Source organism: Polypterus senegalus, chromosome 4, assembly GCF_016835505.1.
Source record: "Polypterus senegalus isolate Bchr_013 chromosome 4, ASM1683550v1, whole genome shotgun sequence".
Classification (NCBI taxonomy): Eukaryota; Metazoa; Chordata; class Cladistia; order Polypteriformes; family Polypteridae; genus Polypterus; species Polypterus senegalus.
The window spans coordinates 238,820,350-238,840,622 of record NC_053157.1 but is presented as its reverse complement, the minus strand read 5'-3'; the positions used below and the strand labels follow the sequence as shown (position 1 = coordinate 238,840,622).

Sequence of the window (20,273 nt, the reverse complement as noted above, 5' to 3'; positions counted from 1 at the left end):
TAACCAAAGGGTAAAAGAAACAGAAACACATAAATACATAAGAGCTGAGGAGATTCATAATAAAAAGTACACAGACAGTCAACATATCATACTGGGTTAAAGGCCAGGGGGTAAAAGTGCGGTTTTAAATAAGATTTAAAGACAGCGAGTGACACAGCCTGCCTTAAAGTGCTACGGCAAATTGTTTCCAAGTTTTGGAGCTGCAACTGAAAAAGCTCGATCACCTCGGAGTTTGCGTCGTATCTTAGGAACGCATAAAAGCACCTAAATCACACTGAAAATCTGTGGAAAGATCTGAAGATAGCAGACCACCAACGCTCACCATCAAATGTGAGTGAACTTGAACAGTTCAACTGTAAAGAAGAGTTGGGGCAAATATCGAGTGGGCTCAATCTAGGTGTGTAAAGCTGATAGAGAAGTTTCAACAGACTCAGGGTTGGCATTAAAGCAAAAGGGGGGGTCAACAAAATGACATTGGCATTGGGGGTGATCCTTTAATCATCTCAGTAGGTCTTGTAAATGTTTTTTTTTTTATAATTCTTTGACTCTTCTCTAAAGAGTGACAGACAGCATGGGATCCTCAAAGCCACTCTCCAAAGATCTGAAAACAAAGATTGTTCAGTCTCCTGTTTTAGGGGAAGGCTACAAAAAGCCATCTCAGAGGTTTAAACTGTCAGTTTCAAGTGTAAGGAATGGAATCAGGAAATGGAAGGCCACAGGCACAGTTGATGTTAAACCAACCTAGCAGGTCTGACAGGCCAAGACAAATACACGAGTGGCATATGCAGAGGATTTTGAGAATGGTTACAGACAACCCACAGATCACCTCCAAAGACCTGCAAGAACATCTCGCTGCAGATGGTGTGTCTGTACATCGTTCTACAACTCAGTACAATTTATACAAAGAACATCTGTATGGCAGGGTGATGAGAAAGAAGCCCTTTCTGCACTCGCACCACAAACAGAGTCACTTGTTGTATGCAAAAGCTCATTTAGACAAACCAGATTCATTTTGGAACAAAGTGCTTTGGACTGATGAGAGAAAAATGGAGTTATCTGATCAGAACAAATAATGCTATGCATGGTGGATAAAGAACACCACATTCCAAGAAAAACACCTGCTACCTCCTGTCAAATTTGGTGGAGGTTCCTTCTTTTTGTGGGGCTGTGTGACTAGTTCAGGGAATGGGGCCCTTTTTAGAGTCGAGGGTCGGATGAATTCAACCCAATTTCAAAAAATTCTTCAGGATAAAGCGTTAGTCACAAAGTTGAAGTTATGCAGGGGATGGATATTCCAACAAGACTATGACCCAAAACACAGTTTGAAGTCTACAAAGGCATTCATACATAGCGAGAAGTACAATGTTCTAGAATGGCCATCACAGTCCCCTGACTTGAAGATCATCGACAATCTATGGGATGATTTATAGCAGGCTGTCCATGCTTGGCAGCCATCAAATTGAAGTGAACTGGAGAGATTGTATGAAGAATGGTCAGAAATACCTCCATCCAGCAACCAGACACTCATCACAGGCTATAGGAGGACAGCATCGAGAGGTAAAAGATAGATAGATAGATAGATAGATAGATAGATAGATAGATAGATAGATAGATAGATAGATAGATAGATAGATAGATAGATAGATAGATAGATAGATACTTTATTAATCAAGAGGATATTCACATAATCCAGCAGCAGTATACTGATACAAAAAAGAAAAACAATATTAAATTAAAGAGTAATAAAAATGCATGTAAAAAGAGACAATAACTTTGAATAATGTTAGCGTTTACAACCCCAGGGTGGAAGTGTGGAAGATTAATGTTCTCTTTGTTCCCTTTTACTAATTCATGTCTGAGAAGTAAGCTTTACAAAACCATTGTCGCGGATGCCAGGGGCGAGGATCCGGCCGGGACGCCTTGGAGTACCGGAAGTGGGCGTGTGCCCTTCTAGTATCACGTGGGTGCCGCCTTCCTTGTTGCTTTGGCTGCCACGGGTTCAGGGCATGGAAGTCCCACCCTGTAGAGGCCCGTGGTCACCGCCAGTAGGCGCCCCAATGCCTTGGGGACTTGTGACCTCAACACTTCCGCCACACTAGGAAGTGCTTGGGGGTAAGATTTAGGAGGACACCCAGGGAAATTCCGGGAGAACAGCCGGCATTTCTGTCACGCTGTAGCGTGGCCAAGAGGGGAATGCCGGGAACCACCTGGAGCTCGTCCGGGAGTATATAAAAGGGGCCGTCTCCCTTCAATCAAGGCTGGAGTCGGGTGGAAGCAGGACAAGGCACCAGAGAGGTGTGGAGGAGGCCCGAAGAAAGGCATTTTGAGGCCAGGACTGAGTATTGGGGTTTGTGCACTTATTTGAACTGAGTCTGAGTGACTAAATATTTGTAAATAACTGTAAATAAAACACGTGTGGTGGTGAAGTACAACATGTCCACCTATCTGTGTCCGGGTCAAGTCCACACCATACATTATGTAAAAGCATGCTTTGCTGAGCAAAATAGAAAAATATTTGTCCAAAGGACTTAATGTCTGAGCATTCCACACTTGAGTCTGCCTTATCACGTTGTCCCTTAGCTTACATCTGAACGCCATAACAAACGGGGCCAAGAAATCAAGTTTTGCAAGGGACGTTGAAGAGGCTCAAGGATTGTGTATAATAAACGTGTTGACTGTTATATTTCATAATGGTATTAAATCACGCATTCTAGGGGTATATAAACTTGCCCCACCCAACAGACGGCGTTCAGAAGACGCGTTCAGAAGACGCTGTCATGTATATTGATTGTCTGCTTTTCTGAAACTCTTCTCACTGTGACTCTGCAAAATAAAGCTGCTTTATAACCAGTTATGTGGACAAAGACTTCAGACAAGACAGCAGGTGTGAAGAGTCGCATAGTGTGGGGTCTTCTCAGTCTGTCACTGAAGCTGCTCCTCTGTCTGGAGATGATCCTGTTCAGTGGATGCAGTGGATTCTCCATGATTGAAAGGATCCTGCTTAGCGCCCGTCGCTCTGCTACAGATGTCAACCTGTCCAGCTTCATTCCTACAATAGAGACTGCCTTCCTAACAAGTCTGTCCAGGTGTGAGGCGTCCTTCATCTTTATGCTGCCTCCCCAGCACACCACCGCATAGAAGAGGGCGCTCACCACAACCGTCTGGTAGAACATCTGCATCATCTTATTTCAGATGTTGAAGGACGCCAACCATCTAAGGAAGTATAGTCGGCTCTAACCTTTCTTACACAGAATATCAGTATTGGCAGTCCAGTCCAATTTATCATCCAGCTGCACTCCCAAGTATTTATAGGTCAGCACCCTCTGCACAGTCAACTCTGATGATCACGGGGTCCAGGAGGGGCTTGGGCCTCCTAAAATCCACTACCATTTCCTTGGTCTTGCTTGGAGGCTCCACTAAGTATTGATGTCATATCTCTGTTGGGTGCCCACATTTATGCCCCTGTCTAATTTTGTTATGATGCATATTGCATATTTTTTGTTAATCCAATAAACGTAATGTCACTGCTGAAATACTCCTGTTTCCATAAGGCATGTCAGATATTAAAAGGAAGTTGCTACTTTGAAAGCTCAGCCAATGAGAAACAAAAATTAAAGAATTAAGAGGGGGTCCCAAACTTTTTCATATGACTGTATATGATATCCTCATTGTCTTACTTGTACTTGTTGTCATAAGGAAGAAGGAAATAATTATATTATATTATATTATATTATATTATATTATATTATATTATATTATATTATATTGTATTATATTAGACTAGATTTGCATAGATTAGATCAGTGATGAGCTGATCCTCCCATGAGGATGTTGGACATCTCTAGGCCTGCGGTTCTTGAAGATGATCATCCAATTAGCTGTGAACCTCCCAGCCTCACTGAAATTGCAAAGGTGGTGGACCAGCTGAGGGAAGGGAAGGCTGCAGGGTTCTGTGGTATCTGTTGGTGAAGAAAGATTCACTGATCTTGTCTTTGTTAATAATGCTGTGATTATTCACAGAGTCAATGAAGGCTCTGATTGGTGCAATCAAGAGACTGAGTGAGGAGTCTGAGTGTCTGGCCTTGTGAGGGTCCTGATAAAAACCAAACAACCTTTAATGACTTCTTGGGCACGGCCATCAGCAGTGTGTCTGCGGAAAGAGTGTCGACCTCGTCGAGAGGTTTAGTTACCTCAGCAGTGACATTAATATCTCTGGTGACTCTTCCTATGAAGTCAGTAGATGGATTAAGAGAGCATGAGTGGGGTCATGAGGTGACTGGAAAGGGGTTTGTGGTTCTCCTTATATCTGAAAAATGATGAAGGTCCAAGTCTTCAGAGTCCTGGTAGTCCCTGTTTGTCAGACATTGACGATATCTGGTGACCTGAGATGAAGACTGGACTCCGTCATGTGTGTCTCTTCAGAGAATCTTTGGGTCCCACTGGTTTGAATTTCTGTTGCTCCTGGAGTCCCGAATGAGGCACATGACCTGCATTGTAAGGGAGCTTACATCACTAGTTCAAGTTCAAAGTTTATTGTCATGTGCACAGTAAGGAAACACGTTTCCCTGTGTAATGAAATTCTTTCTTCACCAAATAACAGAACCAACGTTTAAAGATAAACATAAATATTAAGTAGCAGATAGATAATAAGTAACAGAGGCAGCGTAAAGTATATAAACAGAATAGAAGTATAAAGTGTAATGTGCAGGTTGGTGTGCAATGGACAAGTCAAACACAGTAGTGTGAGGTCGATAGAATGAGGTGGACTGCGGTTATAAACTCCAGTCAGTTATTTAGGAGGCTAATAGCCTTTGGGAAATTTCTTTAGCCAGGAAGCCCTCATTTCATACTTCTATACCTCCTGCCTGAGGGTTGAAGTGTGAACAGTTTTGTGTTGGGGGTGAGTCGAGGCAGATCTCCTGCAGACTCTGCAGTTGTAGATGCTCTGCAGAGAGGGCAGTGGGGTCCTGGTGATCTTCTCATCAGTCTTTCCCACTCTCTGCAGGCGTTTGTGGTCCATAGCAGTAGTGGTGCCGTACCACACAGTGATGCAGCTGGTCAAGATGCTCTCAACAATGCAGCTGTAAAAGATGCCGAGGATCTTACTCGACATACCAAACTTCCTCCGCCTCCTCAGAATGTCCAGCTGCTGTTGAGCCCTCTTGGCCAGCTGTGTGGTGTTAAGTGTTCAAGTGAAGTCCTCAGTGAGGTAGACACTATGGCCATGTGACGCAATTCCCAGAGGGTGATCCTTATTGAGGACTTCAGTGGCTGGACTAGGCCAAGGGTTCACCCACGTAACACCTGGTTGCGACAGATAGAAGGTCATTTCTGGACGGTGGGACTGGACTACGTGTCTGCCTGGGGGGTTGCCAACCGGGATCCCGTGCTGTTTCGTCATGTGGTGGGTGCGGTAACGTGCTGTACCAGTGTATGCTCCCCATCCCAACTTGATTCTCTTACCCCTCACAAAACCCCGAATGTCATCAAATTCTTAAGTCACATTTGCTTTTTCAGTTTTGATCAAACCAGCTCCACGGTCCCTTCATTTCACAAGCTCGTCTGTTTTCTCCTCCTCTGTCCCGGTCTTAAGATGAGAAGAATGACAGCACTTGAGTGTTTTACTGGTTGTCAAATGGAGGGTGGAAATAATTATAAACTTACATTAGATTAGATTCGACCAGATTAGATTAGAGAAAGGAAATCTCTCTGTGATGCGTCAACGGTATTGTTTCACTAATATCGGGCGGTTTTTGTAATTCGATAGGTGAATTCATGCTTGGACAGACTGGCTCATTTTACCACGTAATCAAGCGGCGACCAACCACAGATATGACGGCGATCCATTGAAGCACTACAAACGAATGAGGATGGCTTAGCGGGATCGTGCGTTTATCTCTCTCGCGGAACGCAATGCTGAATCAATTCATTTATGTTCGCCAATCGATTCCCACTGTGAGAGACAGTTGTACGTTACTGTGCTGATTGTACACTTGCTGGCCTAATTCTTCGGTTAGAAAGAACCGCAGCTACACCAGAGAGTAGATAACACCCTTCACCAGCTTGCTTCAGGTACTTTGATAGATTTGTATACATGTGTGGTATCTAAACAGAAATAAATGAATACAATAAGTGCATAAATACCGATGGAATACATATATGAACATAACTAATTAAATGTCAAAGTTACACAGTGTTCAGGAAGAGCAATGTTAAACATCACTCAACTTTACGTATTGTTTAATCAAACCAGTAGGTGGCACTATTAACCAGAATTAAAGGTACAGCGTAATGCCCAAGACGGCATTCATTTAGAAAAAAATACCTTTACGTTTAATACTGAAAAAATCAACACATTTTAACGTCTTGTAGCGTAGAAAAATACAACTCATCTCTCCTCAAAGGTCAACAGTGCACAGACTTAACAATATGTTCATTCGCAAATAGCAAACATAGCCATAATAGCGCTTTTGTATACTTGCACTGAATATCAACATAAGTTGCAACAATAGCTAAGATATTAAGTTACAGTGAACACTGCAAAAAAAAAAAAAAAAAAAACTTTGCTGTTAACTTTTGTAACTGTGTGTTGTGCGTTACTGACAAACAAGCAGGTAGAGACTGTGAGCGCGTTACAATTCAGAAACAAAACGCCGTGCATAGTCTTGTGGGCGTGTCTTGACTCGGTTCAGCAAATATCAGGGAATTTTGTACACCCTGCTTTCTGTAGGACTTCTTTTATTGCTTCGTGAAACTACTCATGTAGTCATGACTGTAAAATACATCGCCAAGTAGAAGTGTAACTGACTGGAAGGTTGAGATATGTGCTATAAAATGTAGTGGAATAAAAGTAAAAAGTTTCTGCAGATAAATCTTGTAAATAAAATTACAGAAAAAAAAACAAAACAGAAACAATTGTAATTCTACTCGTTACTTTCCATCACTGCTGCCCGCTTGCCTTGAAGTGACCACTCAAATCATCATCCTTCTATATAAAAGCGGTCGGTTTGTCCTTCTGTCCCTTGAGTGCTACGCAGGCGCGGAGTTTCACACACGCCCCGTCCATTTTGCAATGCACGATGAAATTTGTAGTTTCGTTTTTCCAGGTAAAAGATGATTTTCTACTCCAGACTGTGCGATATCTTCTTCTTCTTCTTTCTTAAGCGGTCGGGATTGTCCTTCTGTCCCGTGAGTGGAAAGCGTAGCGGTATTCTGCTTATCACAGGCTTACTACTTGCAGCTTGCGGTACGAAGCGACATGATGTGAGCAGAGTTCTGGTGCTCCCATCGTTCCCTTGCTTTTGTGCGCTGGAAAAATACACTAAATTATGTCTCTGGAAATAATTAATGTTGATGGAGTACAAATGCCACACCGCGTAGTAAATATCAGGGGGGCTCAAAAGTGCGACCTCAATATATAAAAAAGTTTAAATTTCATCACAAAAATAACAGAAACTACGAGTATTAAAGTAATACTGCTCAAATGCAATACTGTATAACCAAATTAATGAGTTTGTACAAAATATCAAATTAATCTACATATTGAATTGCCTTAAGAAGTGGTCAACTTAAAAGTCGGTCGCCTTAAAAGACGGGTCAGCCTAATATAAAAAAACAAATCATGACCAGTGTCAGCTTCTTACACAAAATATTTGACGAACAAAAGCTTATTGCAAAGCAGCTCTACGCTCGGTTTATTATAGCTCCATTTTAATAAATGTTTGAAGACTTTTTAAAAGTAATTTTATTCATTTATTTATCTTAATATGGGCTACATTTTGTTTTATTCCAGGACTCATCTCATGCTATACGCACTGCAAAGTCGTTGAGTGACAATTGACAAATGTTTTCGTTATTAACCCATCAGTGGAAATAAATACACTTGTGAAAAGTTACATAAGGTAAACACTACATAGTAATTAAATAACCGAATACGAAAAAGCCCTTAAAAGCGGCTAAATTCGGACACGGACTGGTTCGTGGACAAACGCAAAGGAAAGGACAGGCACACGCATCAGTAAAAGAAACTTTCATTTTTGAAACGATGAGCCCCCTGTTCTACTTTCCGATGACATCGCGATGCCCTTGTGTGTGAGAAACAAAAGTGGGGCGAATCAACGAAGAGAAGTCCGCACTGCACCAGGGGTGGGAATTAAAGGATACAGAGAGGGCTTGAACACCATCTAAAGTAAAATATGTCTAAAAAAATCCCCTTCATTCCCCACAGCTAATGAAAAAAAATAATAATAAACTGGATTTGCGGCACGGTGACTGCATACGTTAACGAAAGAAAAAAAAAATGCCCGTTATTTGGATTCGCCGTTGTCGGGAAACTCATCTCCAAATACTAGAACATGCGTGCTAAACAATGAAATGAAATAAAATGTTAAAATGGAATGCTAAAAAATGAAGAGAGAAAGATGAAAGTGGGAAATAGATGTTAAAAAAGTTGAACCACGAGAAAGTATGTGAAAGATAATATTTTTTTATGGAGGTTTTTTTTCTTCTACATCATTTCCGGAAGGAATTTCAATTAAAACAATACGGCTGAACTAACTTCTAGTCATTTAGTTTCCAAAATTCAAAAACGTTGTGAATTAAAAAAAAAAACATTCAGGAAGACCCTCTTTCTTCTGATTTATTTATCAGTACTTAATTAACGGGTCATTCTAAAACCTTACAAAGCCCTTCTTTAGACATACTCGTACCTATAGCTGTCACGTTTCTCCTTTTTTTTTTCTTAGTTGAGATTTCCTGATTTCCCTCACTAAATTAAAAGATCGCACTGCTGAGCGGTCACTTACACGCAGTCTTCTACTGGACATATCAGTCCGATGCCGTGACGTGCTGATTGCTCATTAAAGCCGCACGAGCAGAAGGAGTGCCTCAGACTTCCCGCGCTTTCTCACTAACGAGTCACTTGCGCGCGCCGCCGCCGCTGATGATTTAAACCTGCGCTCTCTTGTTCATGTGGCGTTTCTGTTTGGTGAATTCACAGCATGGCACGTTTGGATTGTTGGTGCTTTTTCTGGCTGGTCGTTTGCCTGATGGGGGTGCAGTTTGTTTATGCGGCGTCAGGAGACTTGACCAAAAAATGCGATGGTGACAAGACGATGATGCTGTCAATTGCCGGCTCTCCGACCGTTTTTCTTCAAAGTGAGTGTGGCGTGTCCTCGGTACTTGGACTTGTTAGCTCCTGCGTATTCCAGTAAAGCTAGTAAACTAACTTTTCAGAGACGAGTGTTGGACTGGTAAAGGTGACCAACAATCTCCCAGGAGTTGTCATCCGTGAAAAGTCTGGCCGCACCACACTAACTGTGCCCTTTTCTTCAACGTACGGTTATGCGTCTGAGAAGGTGAGTAGCGCCGATGTTTCAGCCGTTGGTTGCTGTTTTTAAATTAATTTGTATGTCATTTGTGGTCTGAGCCTCTTCTGCTCACTTTAGAGCTCCCAATACGTCGTGACCATTGCCGTTGGATCTCGCTCAAATCTGAAAACCTTCACATGCCCTAAGCCAGGTATGTTTCTGTTCATGGTTGGAACATGGAGTCTTTAAAATAAACCCACACTTTTTTTTTTTTTTTTAAAAAAAGGTCGTCGAGTTCTTAAGCTTCCGGCTGATAGATGTGCAGTTGTGGACAGCAGAAGCTCCCTTGTGGAGGGTCTTCATCCATCACTCAAGCAGACTGTGAAGCCAGCAACTGTTGCTATGATTCAAGCAGCAGCACCAGTCCATGCTACTATGCCAATGATGGTGAGTGGTTGGAGAGTGCGAGAGAGCAAAGGTGGCTGCTACTGGATATTCATGCTTGTGTTTGGTTTGGCCAGTGACTGTGCAGTGCACCCTGGATGGCCAGTTTGTGGTGGTGGTGTCTGAGAATGTGACCCTTCCTTCCCTGGATCTTGGGTCCATCCAGTTGGTGGACAGCAGTTCCCCCAGCTGCAGCCCTGTGACCAGCCTGTCCAGCTTTGTCATGTACCAGTTTCCAGTCAGTGCCTGTGGCAGCACAGTTCAGGTGAGACTCCATCTTGGTGATGTGCAGCAACAAGCACTCTGTCAACCATAGGAAGCCAGAGAGCTGAGTAATCAGATCTCTGTATTAGACCTGATGGCTTGTGGTGGATCTAATATTTTAGTCCTCATTCTGTAGTTTTTCTGTCCTAGTAAAGGGGATCAGGTTTGTTCTAAATTTGTTGGACCATACAGACCTTAGAAATGTCTTGCTGATGTGCTAGAAATGGAAATCCCCTGCAATGACTTTAGAATTACTGCAATCTCTGCCCCTGCTTTCTGGTGGCAATGTGACCTACCAGAACACCATGTCTGCTGCCATTACTGTGAGGAGTGGTCCAGAGGGCTCCATCACCAGGGACAGTGTCTACAAGTAAGGCTTCTGAACCTGCTTCCTCTAACCCTAAATGTGCTCTACCTGCTGTGATGTGGTGTTTCTCTCCTCAGGTTATTCTTCCAGTGCACCTACTCGGGAAGCCAGGATGTGCAAGTGGAGGCTGAGGTGTATACTGTGGCGCCACCTCTTCCAGTAGTAGAGCAAGGGCCATTTGACCTGGAATTGGTCATTGCTACAGGTACTGTTGGGTGGGGTCCATGATCATTTTATTTCCATTCCTTTCACAGAATGGTTTGAAGGTACAATAAAACCTGGTAGATTTGTAGTTACGAGAATCGTATGGTTAGGGTATGTAATTTCTGCTCTTTTCCATGGTCAGATTCCTCCTATGGCTCCTACTATGTGGATGCGGACTACCCAGTGACCAAAACTCTGAGGGATCCTGTGGCTGTGGAAGTGCACATCGTGAACAGGACTGACCCTAACCTTGTGCTGACTCTAGGGGACTGCTGGGTCACTCCAGGACCTTCTGCTTCCAGCCAGCCCCAGTGGAGCCTTCTGGTGAATGGGTAGGTGACCACCTTGTGGGAGGGTGAGGTGAAGAGGGTGGCTGGTCCGTGCTAACTGGAGGTCTGTTTGTCCCAGGTGCCCGTACGCAGGGGACAACTATTTGACTAGCTTGGTGACAGTGGACAGCACATCTGGAGTGGCCTACCCAAGTCATTACAAGAGATTTGTGTTTGAGATGTTTGCTTTTGTGGACCCTGTAGCTCGGCAAGCCTTGGCTGAAAAGGTGGGTGCTTTTGTGACAAAGGGTAATCCTGCCCTGTTTCTGTGGTCTTGCTTGAAATACTGTGATGGGCTTAAGTTTGGAAATCGGTGTATGGATACCAACCAGTGACATCCGAAGCTTCTCTGCTGTGTGGTTTCACATTTGTGTCCCTGGCTTTTCTCTGTAGATCTTCATCTACTGTGTTGCTGCTGCCTGCTATCCCTCTGCCACAGACCCCTGTACTCAGAGCTGCCCTGTAAGAAGTAAGTAGCCTGTGGCAGTTTTTGGCTTTGGTATTTGTTTTGTAGGACATGGTGTCGCTGTTACTACAGTAATTCAGTGCCTTGTAATTGACGCTTTGCACACTGGTATGGAGACTGCTTGTCTCATAGACATGGGGTGTGAAATCTGGTTGACTGCCTGGTAAAGGGGGCTCGGTGTGTGAAGCTAAACAGAATTTTTTTATTTTTTTTCTCTTCTCCCCGGATCTGGCAGAGCTGCAGACAAGGTGGCACAAACTGCTTCATCCAGGAAGAATGTGCTCATTCACAGTGGTCCTGTGGTTTTTGAGGCTGACGGTATGCAAACCTCCAGACTGGAGCAGAAAGGTAACCATCTTGATCCTTCTAGAGTAGTCCAGAGTTCTGCTTGAGGTCTTCATCCTTTACTGTATGGCTTGGAGAGTAAATGTCCTTTGTCTTCCTCCCACAGCCTCTCTTCCCACTGGATACCTGGTGCTGGGAGCTGCAGCTGCCATGTTGATGCTGATCCTGGTTTTAGCTATAGTTGCTTTGAGAAGGTTGAACAAGCAGAAAGAATCTGAAATTTTAAATAAAAGGCTCTTCATGAATGGTTGGAATCTTGTGCAATTTTTAAATGGAGTGAAACCTGTGGGTCTTGTGTCTAAAGCTCTAGCTGTCGATTTTTGGTTTATGAAATGGTTTGTGACCTACACTTCAGCAGTAAAACCACCCTTGAACTCTTTTGTTGCATTTATTGCTGGCCTCCTTTACTTATCACATCCCATCTTTGCCAAGTCTACTCAAGGAGTGTTTTAATGGGTTGTTGGACGACCAGGGAACTGTCTGCTTGTACAGAACTGCTTTCTATTTAACTCTGGGATGTGTCTGAGTTACCCTCTCTACCCTGAGCAGCTCATGGTATCGCATGGAGGCTTTGAGCTGACATTCATCTACTTTATCTTGGATACTTTGTTTCTACAATGGGCAAATTTCATTTTCATATTGGTGGTCACATTGGCTAACCAAATGCACCAGTATGGCTGCTTTAAACTTTGGCATGGCTTGATTGGCTCAATGGTCAGGGTCTTGCCTGTTGTGCCCCTCATCACTAGGCACTATCATCCCTTCCTGTGTGTTTTAGTGCTATGGTGCAAAAGTACCTGTAATTGAATGACATGCCGTCTGCTACATGTTGGTTATAAAGCAATGAGCAGGAATGAACCACAAGTGAATTTTGTTGGGTGTGTGGTTTTGAATCACACCATCTCTTTTCATCTTTGCTCTGTCGCCAACATCTGCCAATTCATCCTTCGGGATGCTGTTGGCTTGACTACCTCTCCTTCCATGACTATGTTGAAACATTTTCCTTCTTGATTCACTTTGTAGCATATCAGTAAGGTGAGCTCGTAGCTGACAGTGCAGCCCAACATCTGGTCCAAGCTGTGCTCTTGTCACATCTGGAATACTGCAACTCTCAGCTGCTGGGAGTGTAAATGAAATGGCATTTAGTGTTGTGCCCTCCTCAGTTGGTTGGTGTCACACCACAAAGTTGCTACATTTGTTTCCTAACGGCATTGAATACCTTTTAAAATTCTTGATTGTCTATAGTAGTCTATGGATATTAGACAGAGTCCCAAAAACGGCTTTACACTCTTTGAAGAATTGTAAGGCCAGGTATAGACTTCATCTTTCAGCGGACACTCCTGCTACAAGTGTTGCAATGTTTATTCTTGCGCCGTACTTGAAATTTATTGGAATCCACCAGGTGGCGGTGTGAGAATCTTGGTGAGAACAGGTTCGGCTCCTCTGTTGTGAATTACCTGGGACCCCTGTTGAATTCCAGTGACCCCTTACCACAATATCTCTGAAAAGGATGATTCAATCCAGGGGTGTGCCCATTCCAGCTAGCACAGAGGACGAGGCAGAAACCATCCCTGGACGGGCATGGGCTCATTGTAAGATGAATACAAGTGCACACAAATACACTGCGGAATCAGTCTAGTGTCAGCAAATCTGCATTTCTTTGGAAGGAAAGCGGAGCCCACTCTTGAAACCCAGCAGGAAAAACATGGAAACAGGAGGCAGGGAATAGAGCGACGTGACGACCTCCGGAACAAAAATGCTAACAATCCAACACCGTGTCACCCCATGTGTGAAATTATTAACAGTATTCATTATTTAAACAAAATTAACGCTTCGTAAAATGTATTAAAGTGAAATCCTCTGTAAATGTAAGGATTCTAAATGCAGAGAGTTGAAAAATCAATGTACTCGTTATGGTGATCTATTGCTGTTTGCCTATCGGGAGGAAGCCCCAGAAAGACGGCATAAAAGATTTATATATATATATATATATATATATATATATATAGTCAGCTGAGTCCATGAATTCTTTCAAAAAACTCCAAACTCATCTGTTCAGGATGGCTTTTAGCTCTACTTGACTTTATTACCCTTCAGTTTACCTCCATGTCAAGATGTTCATGTAACCTGTGTGTGTGAGACCATCAGATATGTTGTCTTTTAGGCTTTTTCTCTGAATTTACTGTCTTAATCTTCATTTTTTTTAACTGGTTTGTACAATGCAATATACCCTGCCACTCTATCTTAAAACTCTGAAATGCTTTGAACATGGGAATGGCGCTATATAAATAAAATGTATTATTACAACCTTCCAGAAAAAAAGTCAAGAGATTTCTTGCAAGTTTCTCTAGAAGCTTCCAGATAGACTGGTTCATGAAGATTAAGTACAGAACTCAATGTGTTAAGTACACTGGGGTTGTGAGAGTTAGAGCCAATAACTTGATCTAGCAGCTTTCAAAACTTTCTCATAACACAACCAACTATTTCTCCAAATTTCAAAAGAAACCTGCCACCTGTCCATCTTCCAGCTCCGCTCAGCTCTCCTGCACTCCCGTCTATAGGCTCAGGTATTAATATTTAGCCACGGCTCAGAGCTGCTGGGCTTTAGTTGGAGCCACAGAGTCCAGAGCAGTTTGACTAGCAGAATTAAACAGCAGTGTTAGCTCTTCAGTATTGAAGACACCGAGGGCTGTGAGGTCACATCATAAATAAAACAGAGGAGAACGGAATGGCAGTGGACGATTTAAGAGCGCAGGAGCGTACGGTTTAGCAAATTGACAGAGGAACAAAATCAAAACGAGCATATGGTCTGAAAACACTGCATCACCAATTTCCAGATTAAGAACAGATAAACCGTGAGGTAAGACAAGATCCAGCGTATGCCCGCGTTCCTGAGTAGGACCAGTTACAGACTGAATTAGACTAAAAGAGTCTATTAAATGAAAAATGTCCTTCACCAAACGCTTTTCAGTGCAACAAACATGGATATTAAATTCATTAACAAAACCGTCATATTCTGTCATAAATTCAGCCAAGAAATCATACAAGTCACTCTTACTTATCCTTCTTATACTTTGGTGGACGATAAGCCACCACACAGAGCACAGGAGAACGACCCAACTCAAAAATTACTCCATTGAAAGCTGGAGAAAGAAACAGCTAGAGACCGCCGTTTACAATTAAAGTGGGATTTGAAGACATTCGCTAAACCTCCACCACAACCTGAGAACTGCGGGTAATTAAAATACGAGTAGCCACACTGCAACGATTCATACTGCAACGCTGGACTCGCCGGGAGACAACCAGGTTTCAGTCACTCAGAGGAAATCCAATCCATGAGGGGCGAAGAAATCCTTTGAGATAAAAGTTTTGTTCATTACAGATCTAGCGTTTACTAGACCTATCCTGATAGGAGCCGGGTCCGAAGCCGCAATAGTGAGCGGTGCGCGCCCCAGAGGTCACAAATTCTGGAGATTCGCTCCTCGCTGGCATAGGTGAACTGGGCAGGGGCATGGGGGTGGCATCAGCCTGATCTGAACCAAAAATAGGTACAAGCAAGGAGTCCACAGGGTCCCGGGAGTGCCATGACGCAAAAAGGTGAGGAGTCAACCTATGATGAGCCAGATAAACTTTGGGAGATCGAACAAAACAGGCCATTAACTTCAACTGTCCGCCGAGTTTACCTCGTCGTCTATGACGCTTCATCCAGAGAGGTGGACCTGGAGCAATGTAGACGAATGCTGGTATTCCAGATTGGAAAATTTCGTCCTCCGTTGTCCAACTGTACAAGTTTTACAGCAGACAAATGAAGCTCCAGAAGTGTTCGGTGATCACACACCAGTAATGAGTTGACATTTAGCATGACACACAAAAATAACAAAGACATAAGCAAAATAGACAGCGGTAGACGATATGCCACACACACTGGCGCCATCCAAGTTATCGCTTGCTGACCTAATAAAGTGGCCGGTGAGTGTATAGTGAAGTCACAGTACATTCATCGTGTTGATTACAGTTTACGATCACAAAACATTGGATTCTTCATGAAAACAGAAACATTTGGAAAAATCAGTGTTAGTGAATTCCTTTACTGTTAAGTGACACCTGAACCTTAAGGTAGAGCATGTTTAAAAGGAAAGTTCTTTATACTTATTTCTTGATACTTAGTGCAATCGTTTTGTTCAGTAAACCCTCTGATGCCGAACCATATCAGAAAAATAAACTTACCTTTGAAATCGTTGTGAAGATAAACGCACAAGTCAGCTGTGATTTCAGTTTCTCTTCCGATGTTGCCTGACGAGGGCCTTTTCTTGAGCTCACACTGCCACCTAATGACTGCTTAGTGAATAACACACTTTAAACTAAATGGTTGAAATGACACAAACCGAGGGAGATGAGTACCCCTCTTTTTTTATACTAAGCTGACCCGCCTTTAAAGGCGACCGACTTTTAAGTTGACCACTTCTTAAGGCAATTCAATATGTAGATCAATTCGATATTTTATACAAACTCATTAATTTGGTAATATTGCATTTGATCGGTATTACTTTAATACTCGTAGTTTCTGTTATTTTTGTAATGAAATTTAAACTGTTTTTTCTATATTGAGGTCGCCCTTTTGAACCCCCCTGATATTTACTACACGGTGAGGCATTTGTACCCCATCAACATTAATTATTTCCAGAGACATAATTTTGTCTATTTTTCCAGCGCATCGCGCACAAAACCAAGGGAACGATGGGAGCTCCAGAACTCTGCTCACATCATGTCGCTTCGTACCGCAAGATACAAGTAGTAAGTCTGTGATAAGCGGAAAACCGCTACGCTTTCCACTCACGGGACGGAAGGAAATTCCCAACAGCTTTTATATAGTAAGAAAGAAAGAAGAAGAAGATATCTCACAGTCTGGAGTAGAAAATCATCTTTTACCTGGAAAAATGAAACTAAAAATCCCATCGTGCATTGCAAAATGGACGGGGCGTGTGTGAAACTCCGCGCCTGCGTAGCACTCACGGGACTTTTATATAGTAAGAGATCAGATCTCGAGACTCAAAATAAGCTCTACCAAACGGCTGCTCATACCATTTTCTTATTTCTTCTTTTAATTTGTATCGTTTGCACATGTCCAGTGTAATAATCTCAAGAGGGGCCTGAACACCATCTTAAGTTAAATAAGTCTCAAGAAATCCCCTTTATTCTCCTCAGCTAATGAAAATATCTTAATAACTGGATTCACAGCACAGTGACGCACTGGTGCGCGACTGCATACATTAACGAGTTGCATCATAAATTTCCCCTTGAAAAACTAGGATTCGCCGTTAACGGGAAACTTATCTCCAATACTAAAGCGCTAAAATGAAGAGAGAAAGAGGACATTTGGAAATAGTTGTTTAAAAAAAGCTGAACTAAAGCAGTGTAGGAGCACGATGCATTTATTTATTTATTTATTTATTTTGGTCAAAAGGCGCTATATGTAGGAATTTGTTTTAAAATACATCATTTCAGCAAAGGAATTTCAATTAAAAAAATACGGCTGATCTAACTTCTAGTCATTTACTTTACGAACTTCAAAAATATTAATACGTTTATTTTATTTTTTAAAGACCTTCACCAAAACCCTCTTTTTGTGTTTATTTATTAGTACTTAATTAACGGGTCATTCCCAAACCTTACAAAGCCTCTCTCTTGAAATAATCATAGTTGACACGTTTCTCATCTCCTTTCCTTGATTAATGTTTCCTGATTCCCCTCATTAAATTAACAGACAGATCGCCCCACACAATGGTCACTGAGGCTGTCATTTGCCGTTTATCTCCAGAGTGAGTGCGGCGTGTACCCGAGCATTGAGACTTGTAAGCGCCCGCGTATTCCAGTAAATCTCGTCATTTTTTATATTTTCAGAGACGAGTGGTGGACTGGTAAAGGTGACAATCTCCCAGGAGTCGTCCTCCATGTAATATCCAGTCGAACCACATTATCGGTGACATTTTCTTCCCCTTACGGTTATGCATCTGAGAAGGTCAGTAGTGCCGACACTTCAGCCATTGGTTGCCGTTGAGAATAAAGCTGTGTGTCTTTTTGCGCCTCCTGCTTATTTAGAGTTCCCAGTATGTTGTGATCATTACTGTTGTATCTCGCACAAATCTGAAAACCTTCACATGCCCTAAGCCTGTTCTGATTTCTCTTCTGGGATGGCACCCTGAGTGTCTCTCCCATCTTCTAAATGGGCTCTTTTGCCATCACAGCTCGCCGATCTGTGAGTGTTGCTGAGATGTGCAGTTGCAGCCAGTGAGAAGCTCTCTTATGGAGGGTCTTCATCCATCACTCAAGCAGACTGTCAAGCCAGCAACTGTTGCTACGATTCAAGGAGCAGCACCAGTCCATGCTACTATGCCAATGATGGTGAGTGGTTGGAAGATGTGAGTGAGCAAAGGTGGCTGCTACTGGATATTCATGTTTGTTTGCTTTGTCCAGTGACAGTGCAGTGCAGTGCACCCTCAAAGGCCAGTTTGTGGTGGTATCTGATAATGTGACCCTTCCTCCCCAGGATCTTGGGTCCATCCAGTTGGTGGACAGCAGTTCCCCCAGCTGCAGCCCTGTGACCAGCCTGTCCAGCTTTGTCATGTACCAGTTTCCAGTAAGTGCCTGTGGCAGCACAGTTCAGGTGAGACCCCTTCTGGCGACTTAGCAATGTTGGCTAAAAGTGGCTCAGATGTATAGAGTTGTCCTACCTGTTCAATGGAGGTTAATGTCTGGTGTAGAATCTAATCATTCCCATTTTCCTCTTTGGAAATATTAAGGCAATGTGATTTTACTAGAACCATTATTAAAATGTAGTAACCAGCAGTGAATGATGATCCTGTTTCAGATGGCTGGTGGCAACGTGACTTGCCAGAACACCATGTCTGCTGCCATCACTGTGAGGAGTGGTCCAGAGGGCTCCATCACCAGGGACAGTGTCTACAAGTAAGGCTTCTGAACCTGCTTCCTCTGACCCTAAATGTGCTCTACCTGCTATGATGTGGTGTTTCTCTCCTCAGGTTATTCTTCCAGTGCACCTACTCGGGAAGCCAGGATGTGCAAGTGGAGGCTGAGGTGTATACTGTGGCGCCACCTCTTCCAGTAGTAGAGCAAGGGCCATTTGACCTGGAATTGGTCATTGCTACAGGTACTGTTGGGTGGGGTCCATGATCATTTTATTTCCATTCCTTTCACAGAATGGTTTGAAGGTACAATAAAACCTGGTAGATTTGTAGTTACGAGAATCGTATGGTTAGGGTATGTAATTTCTGCTCTTTTCCATGGTCAGATTCCTCCTATGGCTCCTACTATGTGGATGCGGACTACCCAGTGACCAAAACTCTGAGGGATCCTGTGGCTGTGGAAGTGCACATCGTGAACAGGACTGACCCTAACGTTGTGCTGACTCTAGGGGACTGCTGGGTCACTCCAGGACCTTCTGCTTCCAGCCAGCCCCAGTGGAGCCTTCTGGTGAATGGGTAGGTGACCACCTTGTGGGAGGGTGAGGTGAAGAGGGTGGCTGGTCCGTGCTAACTGGAGGTCTGTTTGTCCCAGGTGCCCGTACGCAGGGGACAACTATTTGACTAGCTTGGTGACAGTGGACAGCACATCTGGAGTGGCCTACCCAAGTCATTACAAGAGATTTGTGTTTGAGATGTTTGCTTTTGTGGACCCTGTAGCTCGGCAAGCCTTGGCTGAAAAGGTGGGTGCTTTTGTGACAAAGGGTAATCCTGCCCTGTTTCTGTGGTCTTGCTTGAAATACTGTGATGGGCTTAAGTTTGGAAATCGGTGTATGGATACCAACCAGTGACTTCCGAAGCTTCTCTGCTGTGTGGTTTCACAATTTGTGTCCCTGGCTTTTCTCTGTAGATCTTCATCTACTGTGTTGCTGCTGCCTGCTATCCCTCTGCCACAGACCCCTGTACTCAGAGCTGCCCTGTAAGAAGTAAGTAGCCTGTGGCAGTTTTTGGCTTTGGTATTTGTTTTGTAGGACATGGTGTCGCTGTTACTACAGTAATTCAGTGCCTTGTAATTGACGCTTTGCACACTGGTATGGAGACTGCTTGTCTCATAGACATGGGGTGTGAAATCTGGTTGACTGCCTGGTAAAGGGGGCTCGGTGTGTGAAGCTAAACAGAATTTTTTTTTTTTTTTTTTTCTCCCAGGATCTGGCAGAGCTGCAGAAAAGGTGGAACAAATTGCTTCATCCAGGAAGAATGTGCTCATTCACAGTGGTCCTGTGGTTTTTGAGGCTGACGGTATGCAAACCTCCAGACTGGAGCAGAAAGGTAACCATCTTGATCCTTCTAGAGTAGTCCAGAGTTCTGCTTGAGGTCTTCATCCTTTACTGTATGGCTTGGAGAGTAAATGTCCTTTGTCTTCCTCCCACAGCCTCTCTTCCCACTGGATACCTGGTGCTGGGAGCTGCAGCTGCCATGTTGATGCTGATCCTGGTTTTAGCTATAGTTGCTTTGAGGAGGTTGAAGCAGAAAAAGAATGTGAAATTTTAAATAAAAGGCTCTTCA

At 43.3% G+C, this 20,273-nt stretch overlaps 1 protein-coding gene across 1 annotated transcript in view; it reads left to right on the top strand.

Annotated features, from left to right (window-relative positions):
- LOC120528302 (zona pellucida sperm-binding protein 4-like) overlaps positions 1–20,273 on the top strand; it is a 50,128-nt gene extending 29,855 nt beyond the window's left edge. The window contains exons 2-9 of the mRNA XM_039752452.1: positions 9,830–10,017; positions 18,596–18,693; positions 18,768–18,895; positions 19,037–19,226; positions 19,303–19,450; positions 19,618–19,693; positions 19,914–20,036; positions 20,140–20,273. Of these exons, the coding sequence (XP_039608386.1) occupies positions 9,976–10,017; positions 18,596–18,693; positions 18,768–18,895; positions 19,037–19,226; positions 19,303–19,450; positions 19,618–19,693; positions 19,914–20,036; positions 20,140–20,258 (924 nt within the window). The 5' untranslated portion in view covers positions 9,830–9,975 and the 3' untranslated portion in view covers positions 20,259–20,273. The remainder of the gene's footprint in view (positions 1–9,829; positions 10,018–18,595; positions 18,694–18,767; positions 18,896–19,036; positions 19,227–19,302; positions 19,451–19,617; positions 19,694–19,913; positions 20,037–20,139) is intronic.